Source organism: Triplophysa rosa, linkage group LG2 (assembly GCF_024868665.1).
Source record: "Triplophysa rosa linkage group LG2, Trosa_1v2, whole genome shotgun sequence".
NCBI classification, from domain to species: Eukaryota; Metazoa; Chordata; class Actinopteri; order Cypriniformes; family Nemacheilidae; genus Triplophysa; species Triplophysa rosa.
Window position 1 is genome coordinate 19,807,916 of NC_079891.1, and position 19,514 is coordinate 19,827,429.

At 37.7% G+C, this 19,514-nt stretch overlaps 2 protein-coding genes across 2 annotated transcripts; one reads left to right on the top strand and one right to left on the bottom strand.

The window, feature by feature from the left end:
- Window positions 1-87: 87 nt before the first annotated feature.
- On the bottom strand, window positions 88-15,681 carry micu2 (mitochondrial calcium uptake 2). The gene is made up of 12 exons (XM_057352785.1): window positions 15,450-15,681; window positions 14,470-14,611; window positions 10,016-10,047; window positions 9,735-9,810; window positions 9,506-9,553; window positions 8,206-8,288; window positions 7,630-7,683; window positions 7,338-7,432; window positions 5,923-6,094; window positions 1,959-2,067; window positions 1,314-1,471; window positions 88-1,048 (listed from the first exon to the last, which is right to left on the bottom strand). The coding sequence occupies exons 1-12, from the start codon at window positions 15,645-15,647 to the stop codon at window positions 947-949; spliced, it is 1,269 nt and encodes a 422-aa protein (XP_057208768.1). The 5' UTR covers window positions 15,648-15,681; the 3' UTR covers window positions 88-946.
- Window positions 15,682-16,687: 1,006 nt separating this feature from the next.
- rhogc (ras homolog gene family, member Gc) lies at window positions 16,688-19,114 on the top strand. The gene is made up of 2 exons (XM_057355834.1): window positions 16,688-16,989; window positions 17,317-19,114. The coding sequence occupies exon 2, from the start codon at window positions 17,340-17,342 to the stop codon at window positions 17,913-17,915; it is 576 nt and encodes a 191-aa protein (XP_057211817.1). The 5' UTR covers window positions 16,688-16,989; window positions 17,317-17,339; the 3' UTR covers window positions 17,916-19,114.
- Window positions 19,115-19,514: the final 400 nt, after the last annotated feature.

The window sequence follows — 19,514 nt, forward strand, 5'->3', positions numbered from 1 at the left end:
ACGTACGGTGAAAAACTGGGGATTTAAGTGTTAAGAACTTGGTGTTAAGCATTTCTTCACAATTTTAAAGAACTGATAGCCATGGCATGACATTTAGTCTTTTATTAATGCACACTAGCATTTGCCAGACAGCATGAAAAGTATGTGGTATAAAACGACACATATTAATACAGTGATCCTTTAATACAAATTGTATAGGCTACCTGTACATCAAGTCAAAAATAAGAGCTACATTTTACCTCAACAATAACACAAAAGGAGACTTAGTATTTGAAGGAAGAGATCTCGATTTCACAGTCAACCCTAATGCAGTTGCACAACTGAACAAGATATTTCAATGAGCTTTATGACAACGGAGTTGCTCATTTAACAATTTACAGCCTATAAATTACAGCTGCCTCAGTAAATTATTTTGTATTTTACGTGTTCATAAAACATAAAAATGCCCAAAGGTCATTCAATCTAGATTGAATCTAGGAATTTGACATAATGTGTGATTCATATGCAGTTTTCCACAGGATTAAGTTATAAACAGCAAAGGCTCATAATAGAGAATAATAAAGGTTGTAAACACCACACCAATGTCACCAAGAAAAGTAAAGGCTAAATAAAATTAAAAAAAATAGTGTAATCTTTTTGCAGTGTGCCAGCCTCAACTTTCATTTCACGAAGTAATTCAAGGCTAATGAAAAATCACAGTTTTGGCAATAGCTTTTAAAAATTTCAGATAACCTATTTTTCATTAAATGTATTCACAATTTTCAACAAATCACTTTAAAAGCAATATATTTTGGACCTGTGTAAACATTATTAGGAAATGTATACATTTCAAATTGACAACACAACAAACTTTGGTGCTTGTAGGCAATTGTGAGTAATATTCCTCTTGAAAATAATATTGAATTACAAATATAACCCCAGGCAGACCTTTAATGACCTTTTTCCGTCAGACAGGGCTACTAGCTTCCCGAAGTGCCTCTTGAGCTCCTTGTAGTGTCTCTCTTTTTACACACTTCCAGTACCCAGAAAAATCATTCTGAGGTTGAACCTATGGAACGTACAAGTGCCTTCTAAGTTTACTTATTACTGCCCTAAGAAATCAGCATAATTAAACTATTTTAATAACTTTTGGCTAGAACTGTTCTCCATTTTTGTACTGATGGCATATACACATAGTATCAATTAATGCATTTCTTACCAATAATATTCGTAACACAACTTTTATGCAATTATTAATATACATTGTGATCAAACAAAAAAGTTAAATTATGTAAATCAATTATCATCAATTAAAAGGCTATATTATTTCTCACCCTTAGCCCACGAAGTACTCTGTCTTTCATCACACCGAGGAACTCTTTATGACTCAGACAGTTGTCCCCATCCAGGTCAAAGATCTTAAACACTGTATCCAAAACATTCTCTGACAGCTCATGACCTGTTGCTATCTTCACCGCTCGTTTAAACTGAGCTATGGTGCAACAGAAAGAGGGAGAATATTATGCATTTCCATTACTGATTCTGCTCAATTAAGAATGTGAAATGGCCCATCCATTCACCTTATGTAGCCACACCCACTTTCGCCTCAAACAGCATGACAAAACAAAGCTGATGTTTCAGTAAATAAGAAATATATTGTTTACACATTAATATAGTTATGTAGAATGCTGCAAATAGTTGACATGGATAACATGGTCAACTCAGGGCAACATTCTTTTTCTATGCTGTGGTGGTTGGATGGTGTAAATGTATTGGATCGATGACATGAATGTGGCCCAAAATAACATACCGGGATATATTTAACTATTTTGTGCTGTCCTTTGGAGTAGATGGTGCTGCTGTATAATTATAAAATCACTGAAATCACGGTAACCGGAACAGCTGACACCCAGGTCATCACAGTACATAAGGTGTAAAGATTTAAAGGCCATTAAATATTTTCACCAGTCCAGTCTTACCCATTCCTATTGGCTTGTTGGCATCATTAATCATTTTGATTGAGAAGGCAAAGTCCTCCAGATGGTTGGTAAAGAGACAGAATTCTTTAAATTCATCAAAGGTGATGCTCTGAAAAGAAAAAAAGAATTCCCAAATAAATACACATTTTTAAACTTTTAATACAACAGGGTATTAAGATGCATTTAAAGGGTTAGTTCACCCAAAAATGACGATTTTGCCATATGATATTGTTTCTTCCACACAAAAGATGTTTATTAGAATGTTAATAACTGTCAGACAGACAAAGACGGACTACTTGTCACATTAATGCTAAATTTACAATACTTGGTATTTAATGCTAAACTTACATCACACGACAGCAGTTTGAAGTTATAGCTGCACTGTGACTTTGATTGGAGGTTGCTGGGTGGGTGTTTGTGGGGAGTGGGGGGGCTTGTTGGTTGTGGTTTGGGGAGGTTCATTTGTTGGGACTGTGTGGGTCTGGTCTGGTTGGTCTTGTTTTGTGGTCGATGTCGGACAACAGAGGAATAAAGTAAATTATGCCATTACTGTTTTTACATGGTTGTTCCTCTGTTGTCTGTTTTTCCTCTGTAGACTGCATTTATTTATCCATTTATTTATTAGATATTATTTATTAGAATGATCTTGCTTGGTCTATAAACACCATGCACTGTGCTGTGTTTTACCTTTCTGTGTTTTTCTTATTTGCTCCTGTAAAGCTGCTTTGGAACAATGCACATTGTGAAAAGCGCTATATAAATAAAATTGAATTGAATTTACCCTAGAATGACAAGGACTGGCAACCAAAAACTGCAAACAAAGTTTGCATTTTCACAGAAATAAAGTAATGAGGGTTTGGAAATACGTATGGTGGAGTATATGTTGACAAAATGTAACATTTTTGGATAAAATGTCCCTTTAAGCTGTTATTAGGCATCAATTAAGATGTTATTAAGCATTGCCTGACTTCAGATTACTCAGATAGATTTTAAGATTTACAGTACAATATCCAATATTCTTTAGCCACAATCTACTGTTTTACCATCACAATTAATAACCATGTTGATTAATAAGATGTGCATGTGAAGTGGAAAATAAACAACTTATTGTTTATCACTAAAAATGTTCTTCTCTCAGTACATTTAAACTTAAAGTGTATTTGTGTTACAGCTGAAATTGGCAACTTTTGCATAACTTTTGCAGAGTTGTTTTCTTTATGTAGCTGTGCTTTGGTACTGCTTTTCACCAGAAAAGATGACAAGTGATATATTCCACAAAACGGGATACGACTGCTCATATTTGTAAGAAATTAAAGTCTTATCTTATTGTCATAGTTACGCCACCTCTACACGCCAAGGTCGTGGGTTTGATCCCAGGGGATTGCACATACTTGGAAACAAATGTATAGGAAAATGCAATGTAATTCGCTTTGGATAAAAGCGTCTGCCAAATGTATAAATGTAAATGTAAACGAATATTGCATTTAGCATTGCGTTAAAAGGAACCTTGGGTATAAAGAGATGTTTGGCTTAATATATTAACAATGGCATTGACTTTATAATTAAAAAACTGTGTAACTGTCACAGTATTAAAGAGCAGGTTTCAAGGTTTTTGTAAGTGTCCTAATGTTGTATTAGAGTCCCCAACAACATGTTCAAATGCATCAAAGGTAAAAAAACGGTGCTATTTTCTTAAAATAAGCATTTAGTATCTATCCATTTCTCAAAGATCCCTAAACGATTCCTCCGAAGTTGTTCAAATGTTCCGCTTCTCTAAGCTCCTCCCTACCACGAGTCCAGTGTGCTCCGATTGGCCAACTGGCCCAATCCAATCAGTTGTGATTGGTCTTTTTTCACACACTGCGTGTCAGAAACGAAACGCCCATTACCACAGTTCTTATTTCAGGAAGGTTTTTGTAAACAAAGACGCTGTGTGTAAAAATGGCATCAGTATTACCATATCACAAGTTTTTATCTTCATAAACTTATCTTCATAAACCATTCAGACTATTGTTTTCTGTTGATCTTTTTTCGTCATAGCTGTGGGAAAACAACAACGGCTCTATCCAAAAGTTGATCATTACTTTGATTATACAGAGAGGAGTAACTGAGCAAGTTAGCGAGAGCTTCCAAAGATAATGCACACACCTTTACAAAAATGATATAGTGCTGCAGTCCGTTTTTAAAATAATGACAAGCAAACCGTTTTGTTTGAAGGGGATCGTGACCACAGCTAAACTTTGCACACTTGACAAAACCATAATGTGAGACACGTTAGCAAAGTGCTACCGTTACTAAACGATAAAGGGATACAGTTTGTACAATACTACGACATGTAGAACGACAACAGTCTACAATAACCGCCACATTATTAGGTAAGAGTTTGATTATTAAAACTGTAACACTGTTAACTTGTACGTTGTTTACCTGGAAACCTACAGCTGTACTAAATATACAACACGGATTAGCACAATTACTTTAACGTATATTGTAAGCACTCAATTTAACATGTACACATAACGTATTTATCATACTTACAGCTTGTGGTTCTGAGACGCTTGTTAGTCCAAATAAAGTTGGTATTGACTTATCTTTAAGGGTCTAGCAGCTGGCAAATCCCACATTGAACTCGCCAAAATTTGAGAAGCAGTCGTCGGTAAAATGACAAGCACATTACACAAGGTTGGAATTGTACTGCAGTGGTATCGTGGAGAAAAAAAATTAACTACTGATCCTTCACATTGTCATCCTTTGGCAGCGAAAACAAAGAAAATTTGCGTTCACAGCACAAAACACAGCGTCCCCTCGACATGTTGTATACGCAACACTACCTGAAGTTCTAGTGGGCAGGTCAGAGTGTTCCTGTTTCGCGGGAAGGCGGGGATTGTGCTGATGCATTACACTGTGACGTATCGATGTTACACTCAAAAGATTCGAAAGCCTAACGATTTGTTTGGGCGGTTCGGAGTCGACTCCTTACTTTGGAAGCCAATATCTTAATTTATCATGGACTTTTTGGAATAACAACTTTGCAGATCGTCAAAATTGAAGGAAAGCTACGTTACACACTGAAATGCCGGTAATTTTATGAGATTCATGAAACCTGCTCTTTAATAAACTTTGAAAAAAAGTTTAACCCTGAGGCCGCCATTTTTTTGCGTCAAAATCTGTGACGTCAAATGGTTGCAACCTAAACCTGTTCTCTTAGCGCTACAGCGAAGCACACACGTTTTCCATATATAGCAGTAAAATATGAGACGTCAAACATAAGATCAGATATATAAATACACAGGGACAGTAGGTGGCGGTATGTCCTCTTGACACAAGCCAGCCTGCCTGCCGTAAAAGAAGAACGTGGTCAGTAAGCATCTGTTCAAGGTAAACATGCATTATTCCATAGCTTTAAACTACCGTCTTTAAGACATTTACGACATCATCATCCACCATTATTGTATACTTTATACATTATGAGAATATACTGATAAACACTAATAAGATGCTTGCGGTTTGGTTATTTGTTCTGTATTAGATCACACGTGAATATTAGCCCCTGATAACCTGGGAGAAGAAAGTGATCACTTCTATTGTTATCCCCGATTTACATTACCTTCACTTCATTTACATGATGTGTGAGAAAGCTGGTTTGAAGGACCAGTATAAAGTGTCACTGTTAATACTGTTCTGGGTTCATTCTGACTCCGCTGAACCCAAAGTGCATCCTGTGCTTTGTAACGCTATAAACTCTTTCATGAAGATCTTCTTCGTCCTCATCATTTTTTCTTGCATATTATAAATCGTTTGTTATAAGCTTGAGAATCTGGGTAAGATATGAAACAATTCTGCACATTTTTTCAATGTACTTGCCCAATTCATTTTCAACAAAAATGTAATGAACTGCAGCTTTAAACAGCAAAAATGGTCAATATTCAAGGCATAATCAGTGTTTGTGTTTAAAACATGTTACCTGTCCCGTCGGAATCCTCTTCCTTAGGTTTTCCCAGTAAGCCTCATTGTCTTCTTCATTGGTGTAATGAAGCAGCCATTCAGCGAAGTCCTCCCGCCTCATGGTCTTCATCCCTTTAGAAAACTGTAGGAACTCCATTTCTTGTACCTCTGCCTGCAAGTCTTCCATAAAACTATACAAAACAATAAAAAAAATCCTTGAATAGCAATACATATTGCAAAGTGACAAATACTCATTATTCAAAAGTTTATGAGTTTCTTTAAAGCAGTGTTTTTTTTATAAACAAATCTTTAAAGTCCCCGTGAACCAGAAGTTGCGATCGTTTTTACATCCGTATTTTGACGCATTTCCGAGTGAAATGGAATTTGTAATGAGAAAATAGCGGGCGTGGCTTTCGTCTTTCTCTGCGATTTGATTAGATGTATAAAAACAGCCGTTGCATTTTGAAATGGAACTGTCAGCAGACTGTCATTACAGTCATTACAGGAAGGAAGTGCATTCTCTGATTTTAACTAAAGATTATGAGGGCACACGATTTAAAAAAGAGAATGACGTACATTGATAAACTATTCACAATAAACACTGCAATGTTTCATGAAAAAATAGCCATGTAATTTTTAAATTCGCTGGGACTTTAATCTGAGATATATAATACACAATGTATTCAAAAACAACACAAGACAAAAATATATGCTGTTATGACCAAACATATTACCTCCTCTCTCATGGCTCTGCCTCACTTAGTCATGTTTTTCTTGGTCCTGTGGCAGAGTCATGGCAAAGCCTTTGGTTATGTGTGGAGAGAAACATATTATTGTCCTTTTGACAATAATATGCTTTCTCTCCAGTGTCTCGTCATTGGCCCCGCCCCTCTCGTTTCCTGTATTGTTTCCCGGCCGTGTCTGATTACCCTCACCTGCCCTGTGTCGTTATCCTTCGTTTGTCTTCCCTATTTAATGCCCTCATGTTTCTTTGTCCTGTGCTCGTTGATTGCATGTGTATGTACCTGTGTACCCTGTACTTTGTGCTTGTTCCTGGCCGTACTAGTGTTCAGTGTGAAGATTCCGAAGTCAAGTCAAGTTTTTGTAAGTCTGTTATTTAGCGTTTGTCTAGTGTTGTTCAGTTCACCCAGTCTTAGTTAATCTATGACCTGTCTGCTTCATGTTATCTTGTTTCCTTGGTTTTTTCCCCATCGTGGGTGTTTTGTTTTATACTTTTGTTTTTGTTCAATAAATATATTCTTGGTTAACCCCTTACGTCCTTGTCGCCTGCAATTGGGTTCTCCGCCACGCAAACCTTGACATCTTCAGAAGTAAGTTATTTTTTTCAAACAAAAACTAAATCTAAGTGGAAACACTTAACAATAATGTTAAAATAATCTAATGCTGTGTTTAGTTGGCATAATTTTGTTTTACCTGCAGAAATCCTTGTATTGGAGTTTTTTGTCGCCATTTTTCCCAAAGAACACCACCTGTAGTGTGGTATTGACCTCATCAGCATTGTTTAAAACCTGTACATAAGCACAAAATGCTGAGGTTCCACCAATGACAGTACGTATAAACATTTTATGTAACAAAGTTCACTACTTAACTATGAAGTGTTTCTATAGAGATATGAAAAGAGCACAAATGGCTCAATCTGATTTTTAATTGACATATTTTGCTTTATTGCATTGAAATGTAGTAGTCACTAAAGGCATAGACTCACCTCTGACCCATCCTTCTTTAGAAATGCTTTCCTTGGTCCAATAATTATCTTGAGCTTCAGAGAAAAGTGTGAAGTTATTAGATTGCTAGTAAAGATCTAGTCATGCATATAACTGGCCCAGATCATGGATGATCTGCTATGAATTTTTTTTTGTCGTTTTTTGCACAGTATATTTTCTGTACATTTCTGATGCTCCTACCATGCACAAACCATGCCCACATACCTGCTGCACATCTGTGTCATCTCATGCCAGCAATAACAGAGACACAAGCATTATCAATAAACATTAGCAGATAGACCCTAATGATCTCCAATTAATTACATACCATTCACAACACTTAAGCTAAAAGTCCTAAATTGATTTATTGTTTTCCTCACATTTGAACAGAGCTAAATGTCTAAATATAAATGTTAATATACAAATGCTTGACAACTTTGTTTCTGCAACTCTTAACATGATTATTGTTTTACACAAAACACATGCAATATTTTACACATTTTACCACCATATTTTTCAATTCAAAGGAATCTAATTATTGAAATATTGCTACAATCTGTGTCAAAGACATGCCATACCTTCTGAAACTCTTTCTTGTCCACATGCTCATTGCCATCAATATCAAGCATTTTGAAAGCAATATGAAATCCTGTTTCAGGTTCTGGAATCACAATGCATTCAGTTTGATATACTGTAATATATTGATATTGTGGCATGGTAACTAGAGTATACCATCACAAACTCAGTTCAAAAACTTTTCAGGGCAAGCACTATGTACACTATGCACATGTAGACAAAGCTAAATATGTGGCTTTGCCAGCAGATTAGAAAAACTAAGGAATAGTTAAAGGCTGGGTAACCGATTTCCGAATTACGCTTTAGACAACTGAGTCGGGTCGAGTACCAAAACAACCTTGTAGCCAATCAGCAGTAAGGTGCACAATGCACAGGACGGACATTAGCCGAGCGCTGATGAAAGCAAAAGATGGGGGTAGGGGTGTGTTTTTTTGGTGATTTGAACATCAACAAAGGCTAAGAGAAATAGGACACCCCACCTTTAAAGGAATAGTTCACCTTCAAAATGAAAATTATGTAATAATTTACTCACCCTGTTGTCATTTTAAACCTGTGTGATTCTGCAAAACACAAAAGATATTTTGAAAAATGTTGCTAACCCAAAACCTATTGTATGGACACAAAAGTCTATAGGGACCAAAGGTTTTCTGTAACCAACATTTTTCAAAATATCATCTTTTGTGTTCTGCAAAAGAAAGAAAGCCATACATGTTTGAAATGACAAGACGGTTTCTAAATGACAGAATTTTCATCCTGAAGGTGAACTATTCCTTTAATGTAATTTACTCATTTCTTTTGCTTGTTTTCGGAAATAATATGCAGGGACTCTATTCTTTGCAGATGTGTACCGGAAGTTAAGTTTGAGCCACAAAAGCGTGCATGCACGCAGTAACGTTTGCTTATGTTGTTGCTTTCCTGCGGCTCAGTGGTTAGAGCATGGCACAAGCAACTCCAAGGTCATGGGTTCGATCCCAGGGGATTGCACATAGTCAGAAACAAATGTATAATACAATGCAATGTAAGTCACTTTGGATAAAAGCGTCTGCCAAATGCATAAATGTAAATGCTTTGAAACGGTCTATACATGCAAAATAAAACTTAAACTGTCTCTACTTAAGTTATTTTCTGTCCATGATCAGTGCAAAGCCTCTTACTTCTGTACTTTATGGTCTTTTGATTTGTAGTTAATCAGTTACAGAACCATCCAGTCAATCTTAAGGAATTTATTGATTCTGGTTCCAGCTGCACTTGAGAAAACATTATTTACAAAGCAAAGACCAGATACAGATAGTAAATACTTACTTGTAAGAATAGTAAGGAGAAACAGGTATTCTGTGTAAGAAATTAACCCTGAAATAAGAGCAGGATGAGTTCAGACCAGGAGATGAATAAATATAGCAAATGTTTCAAAATCTTGTCGTTCTTTTCAATATTAGGTTTCAATCACAACACTTCCTTATTAAAAGAGGGTGAGTACAAACACACTTGGACTCTATGGCATATCTGAGAAATGTCTTTGCTTAACATTTACCTTTGTCTCCAATGCCTCTGAATAGGTTATTTCCGGCTTGAGCCTTAGAGGCCACCTTCACTATCTCTTCCACATCCTGTCAAGGGACCAATCAGATTATGAGGGGAAAGTAACAAAACAAAGACCAAAATACTTGCTGGATTTGATTGCATTAACAGAGAGATTCTTGCACAACCCATCATGTTCATATAGTTGTTCATGTAGTAACAGTACTTATTCAAAGCTCCTTCATCTCTTCATGTTTGAAGCTACTTTCACATTGGCTTAAAAAGTTCACTTACCGCTTTGGTCAGGATCTTTTTCTGCAGTTTGCCTGTAAGACAGAAAGAGCAAGGATTTTGGTAACAATATTTAGCAGTATAGGAAACAACAGCTTTGAGGCCTGTAGTGGCATTTAGATAAGAGTGTGGAATAGATTACATGTGTTACTTATACAAGATCTAACATACAGAGGTTATACTTTAAAAAGCATGTGTCCTACTGTATGCATTTGCACATCTACAGTGCTGTGAAAAAGTATTTGCCCCCTTGCGGATTTTTTGTTTTTTTTTGCATATTTGTCATGCTTAAATGATTCAGATCATCAAACACATTTTAATATTACTCAAAGAAAACCAGATTAAATACAAAATGCAGTTTTTAAATGATGGTTTTATTTATTAAGGGAAAACGGAATCAAAACATTTCTGACCCTATGTGAAAAAGTAATTTCCCCCTTGGTAAATTATGAATTAACTGATGAATTGAATAACTAACGGATTTCAATTTCACTAGCCACACAAGCCTAATTATCGCCAAACCTGTTGAATCAAGAAAGCACTTAAGTAGAACCCGTCTGACAAACTGAAGTAGTCTAAAAGACCTCAAATAGCAACACATCATGCCACGATCTAAAGAAATTCAAGAACAGATGAGAAACAAAGTAATTGAAATATATCAGTCTAGAAAGGGTTAAAAGCCATTTCTAAGGCTTTGGGACTCCAGCGAACCACAGTGAGAGCCATTATCCACAAATGGAGAAAGCATGGAACAGTGGTAAACCGTCCCAGGAGTGGCCGGCGTACCAAAATTACTCCAAGAACACAACGACGACTCGTCCAGGAGGTCATAAAAGATCCCAGACAGGGCTCTAGAGCGCGACCAATTTGGTTGCACATGCGACCTTATTTCTCAACGGGGCGATCTGAGGAAAAATCTGAGGTCACACCGGTGTGACCAGCCGTTCGAGGGAGAAAAAGTCTCCGCGACTCTGAAAATCTCCCTGTGATTCAACAACAGACACACATTAGGCCCATATCGTGGTCTAAACCAATCAGAGATAGTGAAGGGCGGACCCCCCTCTGATTGGCCGTGGTCCAGATTTTCCTGTACAGTACGTGTGTGTACCAGAGGTCACGTTAACCGAAAATTCTGTCATTGACAGATTTTTTTTACCAGTGACGGAAAAATCTGAAGGCCGTCCGTCCGTTATTTTGACGGATTACAATGAGGGCAATTTGTAACTCCCTGTTTCCCTTCATTAGAGCGTGATATGCTCGCGAAGGTACGTGCGTGTTTTCACATGTCATTGTTACAGACTAGACATATGTGATGCAATCTGGGAAAACCCGTCGGATGTCGCGCTGGGACGCCTATCAAAGTAATATACATATCATGAAGAATGAAGGAGTATCAATGCACATTTCCCGCCAGTCCTGTGTAAACTACGGCATGCAAAGTTTTTTATACAATGTTTTCTTGAGATGACAGAGCTCCCCGTCTGCAGCACCGGGAGTTATCCGATCGCAAAACATACAAGGGATGATCATGAGTCCAGACACTATGCACATGATAAACAATGTAAAACTTGCTTCACCGCTTATTAGTTGTTATCCGTAATGTTTACTAGTTTCCTTGTGTAGTGATAATGGCAGAGCTCTCGTTCTTTAAGTGTGCCCTGCACCATTTTCCTTACTTTCGTTTTATTCAAACGGTTTTGTACAGTATTTTTATAGACTTCAACACTGGGAAATGTTTTTTTTATTAAATTGTTATTAGAGTAAGTCTTTTACTACTCTAAAGTGACTTTTACTTGTGATACTGTTGTGCTTTTATTTTCATCACTTAACTTTAAACCCGTTTTCCTCCAAATTCCGTTCCTGAAAATCCTAGCGCTTCAGCCGACCTCAGCCATAACTTTTGTTACAAACACAAGGTATGAGCAAAATAAAAACTGATTTGGAAAGGGCTTGAATATGGTATCAAAACTGTAATATATAAATTTGCACCATGTGTTGGGTTTTCCCAGATCGAATCACATATGAACATAAACATTAAATATATAGATATATAAACAACAACGGCTTTATTGGGCATTCAGTTGTATTAAAATACAACAAGTTCCGAGATGCAAGTACAGCGTGATGACATCACGAACATACTAATTACCACCTAACGCCACCTTTCACCATAGTGACGGGTAATAATAGATTATGACGGATTTTTTAAGAGCCTGTCAGTCAAAATGAGGGACAATAAAAAAGTCTAGCACAACCTCTGGTGTGTTCGTGTGAAAATGCGTGTGCTGCAGTCAGACAGAGAGGTGAGGAGCCTATAGGCCCGTCAGTTAAACAGAGTGGATGTAGCACGGACGATGAGAGAAGATGAAATGAACAATTGACAACTTTTTCGTGAATAATGTTAAGTTAAGGCCTGATCCGTCCGAAAATCATAAGCAATGCTCTGACACGGAGCCATCAACCTCCCAGGTTATGTCAAGCCCTGGTCTGTTTATCTTGAGATGTTTTAAGTTTAAATTTCAGTTCAGTGAAGCACTTTAAGCACCAACACTTCTTCAGTAAGTTACCTTTCTTGTAGAATTGTGCTTCAAATAAAGAACTTTATGTTGACCAGATTGTTAGTTAATCATTTACAAGTCAATTTTGCCTTTATGGACAGCGATTAAAAAAAAAAGTGAACTGGTAAAACTGCGGTGTTAAATGTGATGCGGTCGAAAATTTGGGTGCACCTAACTTTTGTGCTGGTGCACCTAAGAAAAAGAGTTGCAAAAAGTTAGTCTAGAGCCCTGCCAGAACAACATCTAAAGAACTGCTGCAGGCCTCTCTTGCTTCAGTTAAGGTAAGTGTTCATGATTCTACAATAAGAAAGAGACTGTGCAAAAATGGCATCCATGGGAGAGTTCCAAGGCGAAAACCACTGCTGACCAAAAAGAACACAAAGGCTCATCTCACATTTGCTAAAAAAACATCTTCATGATCCCCAAAACTTTTGGGTAGAGATGCACCGATCGCAATTTTCTTTGCCGATTTCCGATTTTATTACAAGTGAAACCTGCTGATTTTGATTTTTGCCGATTCCGATTTTCTATCCACAAACTATAATTGACAGTATACTGTACAGTATATAAAACCATATTCACTTTTCTTCAATACACATTTTTTTTTATTTTCATTGAATAAATGATTGAACATTACAATTTCCCTAAATGCAGTTCTCCAAGCTGCATTAAATTACAGAATCTTCTCTTTCCCAAACAACTCTTAAATTGAATAACTCTGTGACTGAAAAGTACAAATAATAAAATATAACTAAACATGTCACTTAATTTACCTTTTTCATTTTTGTACTCATCTCACAAAAGTCTAAGATAACAATAAAATACTTCAACTTTATTCTCATCTGTTTCCGTTTATGAAACTAACATTTTTTCTGAAATGTCAAATAAATTGTGGTGCGGGGGCTGTGACGTTCTTGCCCGCATCACGGGAAACAGAAGATCGGCTTGGAATCTGCGAGACGTGAGACTGACCGGCCGGTCACCGGTCGGGCCGATCATACGAAAAACCGGCCGATTCCGATCTCTTGCCAGTCAATCGGTGCACCTCTACTTTTGGGCAAATATTCTGTGGACTGATGAGACAAAGGTTGAACTTTTTGGAAGGTGTGTGTCCCGTTACATCTGGCGTAAAACTAACACAGCATTTCATAAAAAGAACATCATACCAACAGTCAAAAATGGTGGAGGTAGTGTGATGGTCTGGGGCTGCTTTGCAGCTTCAGGACCTGGACGCCATAATTGATGGAACCATGAATTCTGCGCTCTACCAGAAAATCCTAAAAGAGAATGGCCGGCCATCGGTTTGTGACCTCAAGCTTAAATGCACTTGGGTTATGCAGCAGGACAATGATCCAAAACATACCAGCAAGTCCACCTCTGAATGGCTAAAAAACCCAAAATAAAGGTTTTGGAGTGGCCTAGTTTGACTAGGCCACTCCTTTGGGTCCGGACTTAAATCCAATTTAAATGCTGTGGCATGACCTTAAAAAGGTTGTTCATTCTCGACGACTCTCCAATGTGGCTGAATTAAAACAATTCTGCAAAGAAGAGTGGGTCGAAATTCCTCCACAGCGATGTGAAAGACTCATTGCCAGCTATCGCAAACGCTTGATTGCAGTTGTTGCCGCCAAGGGTGGCACAACTAGTTATTAGGTTTAGGGGGCAATTACTTTTTCACATAGGGTCAGAAATGTTTGGATTGATTTTTCCCTTAATAAATAAAACCAGCATTTAAAAACTGCATTTTGTATTTACTCTGGTTTCCTTTGTGTAATATTAAAATTTGTTTGATGATCTGGATCATTTAAGCATGACAAATATGCAAAAAATCAGGAAGGGGGCAAATACTTTTTCACAGCACTGTACATACCAGTGGGTGTGTTTGTGTGTATTACTTACGGTCCATCTTTTCCAGCAAGACTGAATAGAGGAAGTCTCTGGGTGTCATATATGGCTCTTGTTCATAGAACATAGAAGCAAACTGGTAAAATCGCAGACGTCTGGTTGACACAGGGGGCACCGGAGTCTCTGCTTCCTTGGACTTGGAAAAAAAGTGACAAGCTGCATTCATGAACTGTGCACCAGAACACTAATCAACATTATCAAGAGCTAAACATAACGTTTTAGAATAGTGAGACTTGAAACGTAATCAAAAGGTTATGCTTTTGTAATGTTGAAAATTTGATTCAATGGATAAATCCAAAGCATACTTAGATGAACTTTATATGCATCATCTGTATCTCCCTGTATATTGTTGTCAAAACAGCACATCACCAGAGCCACATATTTTATTTTTGTTCTTTGTTATATTAGTCAGTGGCAATTGTAGGATTACCGGGCTACAAAAAAATGTTCTTTTTATCGCTTAATCGTCAAAGGTGTGCAGGCACATTAAAATAAAATGACCATTAACCAGTTTTTTTAAGGAGTTACTGTACATGTGTACATAAACATTCACTCGTTAAGAATTAGATAATGAATCAATTAAGTATTTAAGCTAGCTGACACATAGCGTTTCTGTTTACTGTTGCACAATGCAGCAGACAGAGCCCCACCTACAGTACAATGTTACAACTTTCCCATATGTATGCATATAAACAATATATTTTGATGACATACAGGACACATCCGGCTTTTTACTCCCCATACAAGGAAACATACAGGGATAAAATTCATTTATTTACATATGTTAATGTCTCCCAATCTTACATTAATACAACCAACAACCATTTTTATCTAGAATAAGCATACTTTTGACCAGCAAGCAAACAAACAAACGTCGGGTCAGATGGGGGCCATAACGTCCTCAAATTATTGGATAACATTAAGACATGTTTTGGAAGTGGCTGAAAAGTTGTCAATGAACAAGTTTTTCTTACCTTAGCGTCCTCCGCGTACACGACGTGGGGCCAAAACTTGCATTGCGGTTGATACGTATAGCGAACGTATCCGCTTGCTAACACATAACCCAACATACCAGCTCCAACAGCACCGCCATACCATATACTTCTGTTAGACGACACATTTCTTGCAATATTGCGCAAACTAGTACCTAACCTGGCCCACGTCGCCATCATTCTGCTACGGGAAGTTTTTATCTGCCTCCTATGGTCGATACTGGAGTGGAAGTTAAAAAACGCGTTGATTTAGCGCCTCCATCAGTCTGACACTGCATCTGCACTGCTAGGCTGACCGGAACTACATTTTAAAAAAATATTCAGTTTTCATTAGAAAAGATTTTCCCAATGCATTACAGACACTTCGTTTAGTTGTTAAACTCAGTTGTAAAACTTTACAAAACAAACACAATTGTAATTCAGATTGCATTCAGAGTAGGACACACATGAAATAAGTTACCTTATTGGTTTACTTAAGTTTCACTTTGATTTTACCTGCTGATTGATATTTTCTAGCATGAGAACGCAGGTGAAATTTTACGTAATTTGGGCAATATGGGACATTAAAAGACTACAGTCTGGGGGAATTTATATCTAGATGATAAGGATGGTAGGATGGTCAGCATTCTGAAACACCTGCTTATAAGAAATAACTTATATATGCAATGTTTACATGTGTCATATTGTCATATATACATATCTGAAGTAATTTATTGCATTTTAGTCTGTGTAAACATGAATTTGGTTGTCTTTTGTTTTAAATTATTCCAGCAATTTAAGTACTAATCACAACTCTGTACTAAACTATACATTTATCTCAAATATAAAAGTTGAATAACATTAGGCTATATACAGATGCTAAACAAAAGCATTATGGAATTGTTCTCAAGTTAAAATTCATAGCTGTGTGAAGTTTGCACATTTTTAACTGTCTGTTTACACCATAGACGGTTTACACCAAGGAGCAAAATATGTAAGCTTCTGTGGTGAGCTAGTGCAGTTCTCAAACTTCTCAAACCCCCCCCCCAGATGGGTCCAGAGGGAGACAGTGGTTTTGTGGCATTTTATAAAATATAGACATTTCTAATAATTTTTGTGCAATCAAACAGAAAAATAATACCACCAACCAAAATAATTGAAGTTCCAGCATTGTATAATTACTCTAAAACTACCCTACACTTCCCACAGTCCTTTGCGACATGGGCGTGTACCTCAAAAATATCGTCCTTTGCCCGTAGTTGAAGAATGAGCCAGTGAGAGAAAAGGAGTTCGAGTCACATTTTAGATTTTGTTTTATTTACTTTACCTCATGTTTATTTGAACATTGTCTTGATGTTTTTCATGTGCGTTCTTGGTTTGTACGTTCGTTACGTGTAGTTACGTGTGTTTGCTATGTTTAATAACTGATTTATGTGAGCCTCATCCGCTAGTTGGTTAGCAAAGAGCCTCTGCCGCTGCGATGATGGAAACTTGAGCTGCTAAAAGCAAACACTGATTCAGCCCCTCAGACCACCCAAACGCAGTGAGTTTTTCTTTAAAAATACTGTTTTGGCCAAATCTGTTAAGATTATGTGGTGCTGCCGCACTGTATCCCATAACGGCTGCCTGTAATACGGCGGATCTGGCTGCTAACATACTAGCTGAACAGATGTATTACATTGTTTTGGTTCTTTCTGGCTTGGGGCGTATTGATATGATACAGTAATGATTGCTAGCAATCTATTAATGCATGGACAAACTCTAATATTCAGGGAATTGCCTGCTTAGAACTGCTGTTTGGCTTTTACTTGATTTTCTGTAGTTGTAGGTTGGTAGATATTTAATGGGTTTTGAACTCTCTCTCTTTTAGGGACCCCTGTGCTAGACAGCAAAATGCAGACCATAAAGTGTGTTGTCGTCGGTGATGGCGCAGTAGGAAAGACCTGCCTGTTGATCTCCTACACCACCAACGCCTTCCCAGATGAATACATTCCTACGGTGTTTGACAACTACAGCACTCAGACCTGCGTGGACGGCCGTGCCGTGAGCCTCAACCTGTGGGACACGGCCGGTCAGGAGGAGTACGACCGCCTGCGAACCCTCTCCTACCCACAAACGCACGTGTTTATCATCTGTTTCTCTGTGACCAGTCCTTCTTCTCACGCCAACGTTAGGCATAAATGGCACCCAGAGGTGTGCCACCACTGTCCGGGTGTGCCTGTGCTGTTGGTGGGCACTAAGAGAGACCTCCGGGCAGACAAGGAGACCCTGGAGAAGCTTAAGGAGCAGGGAATGAGTCCAACGACTCCCCAGCAGGGCAGCGCTCTAGCTCGCAGCATCGGTGCGGTTCGGTATCTGGAGTGCTCAGCTCTTCTGCAGGAGGGAGTCAGAGAGGTTTTCAACGAAGCAGTCAGGGCTGTTCTCTACCCAAATGCCAAGAAGCACACCAAAAAATGTGTGCTCTTATAACTGCAGGAAGGTGTGTGTGTGTGTGTGTGTCTGAGAAAGTCAGTGAGTTTTTATGATGGGTGGAATGTAAGTTTGTAATGTGATCATCTTGTTGATTTGACTCTGCAAGTGTGTGTTGCTACCACTTTATGTTTGTATATCTCTACACTACAGATAGCAATGGGTGCATAGACTGTTAATGAGAGAGCTTGAAACTGATACTGTGTGTTTGTGTATTCGTGTTTAAACTTTATACATATCACCTAGGATGTAACTACAGGACTACAGTGTTGAAATCTGAAGTCCAGCAGAAATAGGCAGTGGGGTGGATTTGACTTTTGCCTTCTTATAATGCCTTAAATCCAGCATATGCAGACAGCAAAAAGATTTTTAGGTAATGCTCAGAGGATATTCCATGCACCAAAGCGTGAACTCAGTCTAATGTGTCTGGTGGTCTTGATTCTCCTTCAGCACATCAGTACAGACAGATTGAACCATCAATGCCAGCCATGCCTTTATTGTGAGTTGTTAATGATCTCTGTTTGATTGATTGGCTTTTAAATCAAGTAGTGCTGTGTAAACCCAGTGTGCCTTTAGCGGCTTAGCCCGAGCTTGGCTCCTCCTTTTACAACTCACAACTCCTCTGCTCATTTCATCTAGGGTGCTACTTTGGTGCCAGCTCACAAACATTTAGTGCTGGAATACTGTATGAGGGCTATGTTAGTTCACAGCTAACCTGCCTCCTTACGTAGCTGCAAATGAAGGTATATATGCTGTTTCGACACTCTTGAGGAAAAATGAAGATCTTTCTGTATTTGGAGGCTTTTCCCTTAATCCTCAGAATTTACAACCCCGAAGCTAAAGTGCCACTAATATTTGTATAATGTTATATTTTACATGAATGTTGATCCACTCAAATGAAGTGCCCCATTAAGAACAGGTGAAGGAGGATGTAAGCTCTTTGTCCTATACCTTTCATGAGGTTTAGGCTTCAGTTGGGTCCACATTTGCATTTTATATATTGAATGTCTAGTACCTTTTGTATTATAAACAGTGTTTTTTTTTCAACCAAAGGCTGCTTTCTCAGCCACTTTTGTGACACTAATAATACACCAAAAATGCGCTCAATTTGTTTTTGTATTAAAGCTGTTTTTACTTCTTAAAATTGTCTTTATTTTTAAATATATACCTCCAATTGCATGACAAAATAAACCAGTTTTACAGTCAAATGGAATGGTTGATTCATGTTCTTTAATATTATATTAGAACATGCGTGTTGATGTGCATATGAATGTAATGGGGGAGAAAAGGAGGGAACGAAAGAGAACAAGTTGGGTAAAGAAACAACAGCTGCATCTCACTGAGAATCTTTACAATGCTTTCATAGATAAACAAAAGTGTCAGCTGTTTGTGTATTTGTGGTAAGGCATTGTTCATAGAGTAATGATCTAATGTTTAGACCTGAATGTTTGACATTTACTTTGGGACAGCGTGTTGTGACAAGAAAGTGCTCTGGCATTATAAAGTGTACCATGAAGAAAGCATTTCAGTAACTGTGGTATTTTACTAATTTACTATAAAGATACTACAAAATACCATGGAGTAATAATTTAGTAATAA

Coding starts and splice junctions, on each gene's coding strand:
- rhogc (XM_057355834.1), top strand. CDS start 17,340: ATGCAGACCATAAAGTGTGTTGTCGTCGGTGATGGCGCAGTAGGAAAG.
- micu2 (XM_057352785.1), bottom strand. CDS start 15,647: ATGATGGCGACGTGGGCCAGGTTAGGTACTAGTTTGCGCAATATTGCA. Junction 9,811..10,015: donor AAAAGATCCTGACCAAAGCG/GTAAGTGAACTT, acceptor GTCCCTTGACAG/GATGTGGAAGAGATAGTGAA. Junction 9,554..9,734: donor CAGAGGCATTGGAGACAAAG/GTAAATGTTAAG, acceptor CTCTTATTTCAG/GGTTAATTTCTTACACAGAA.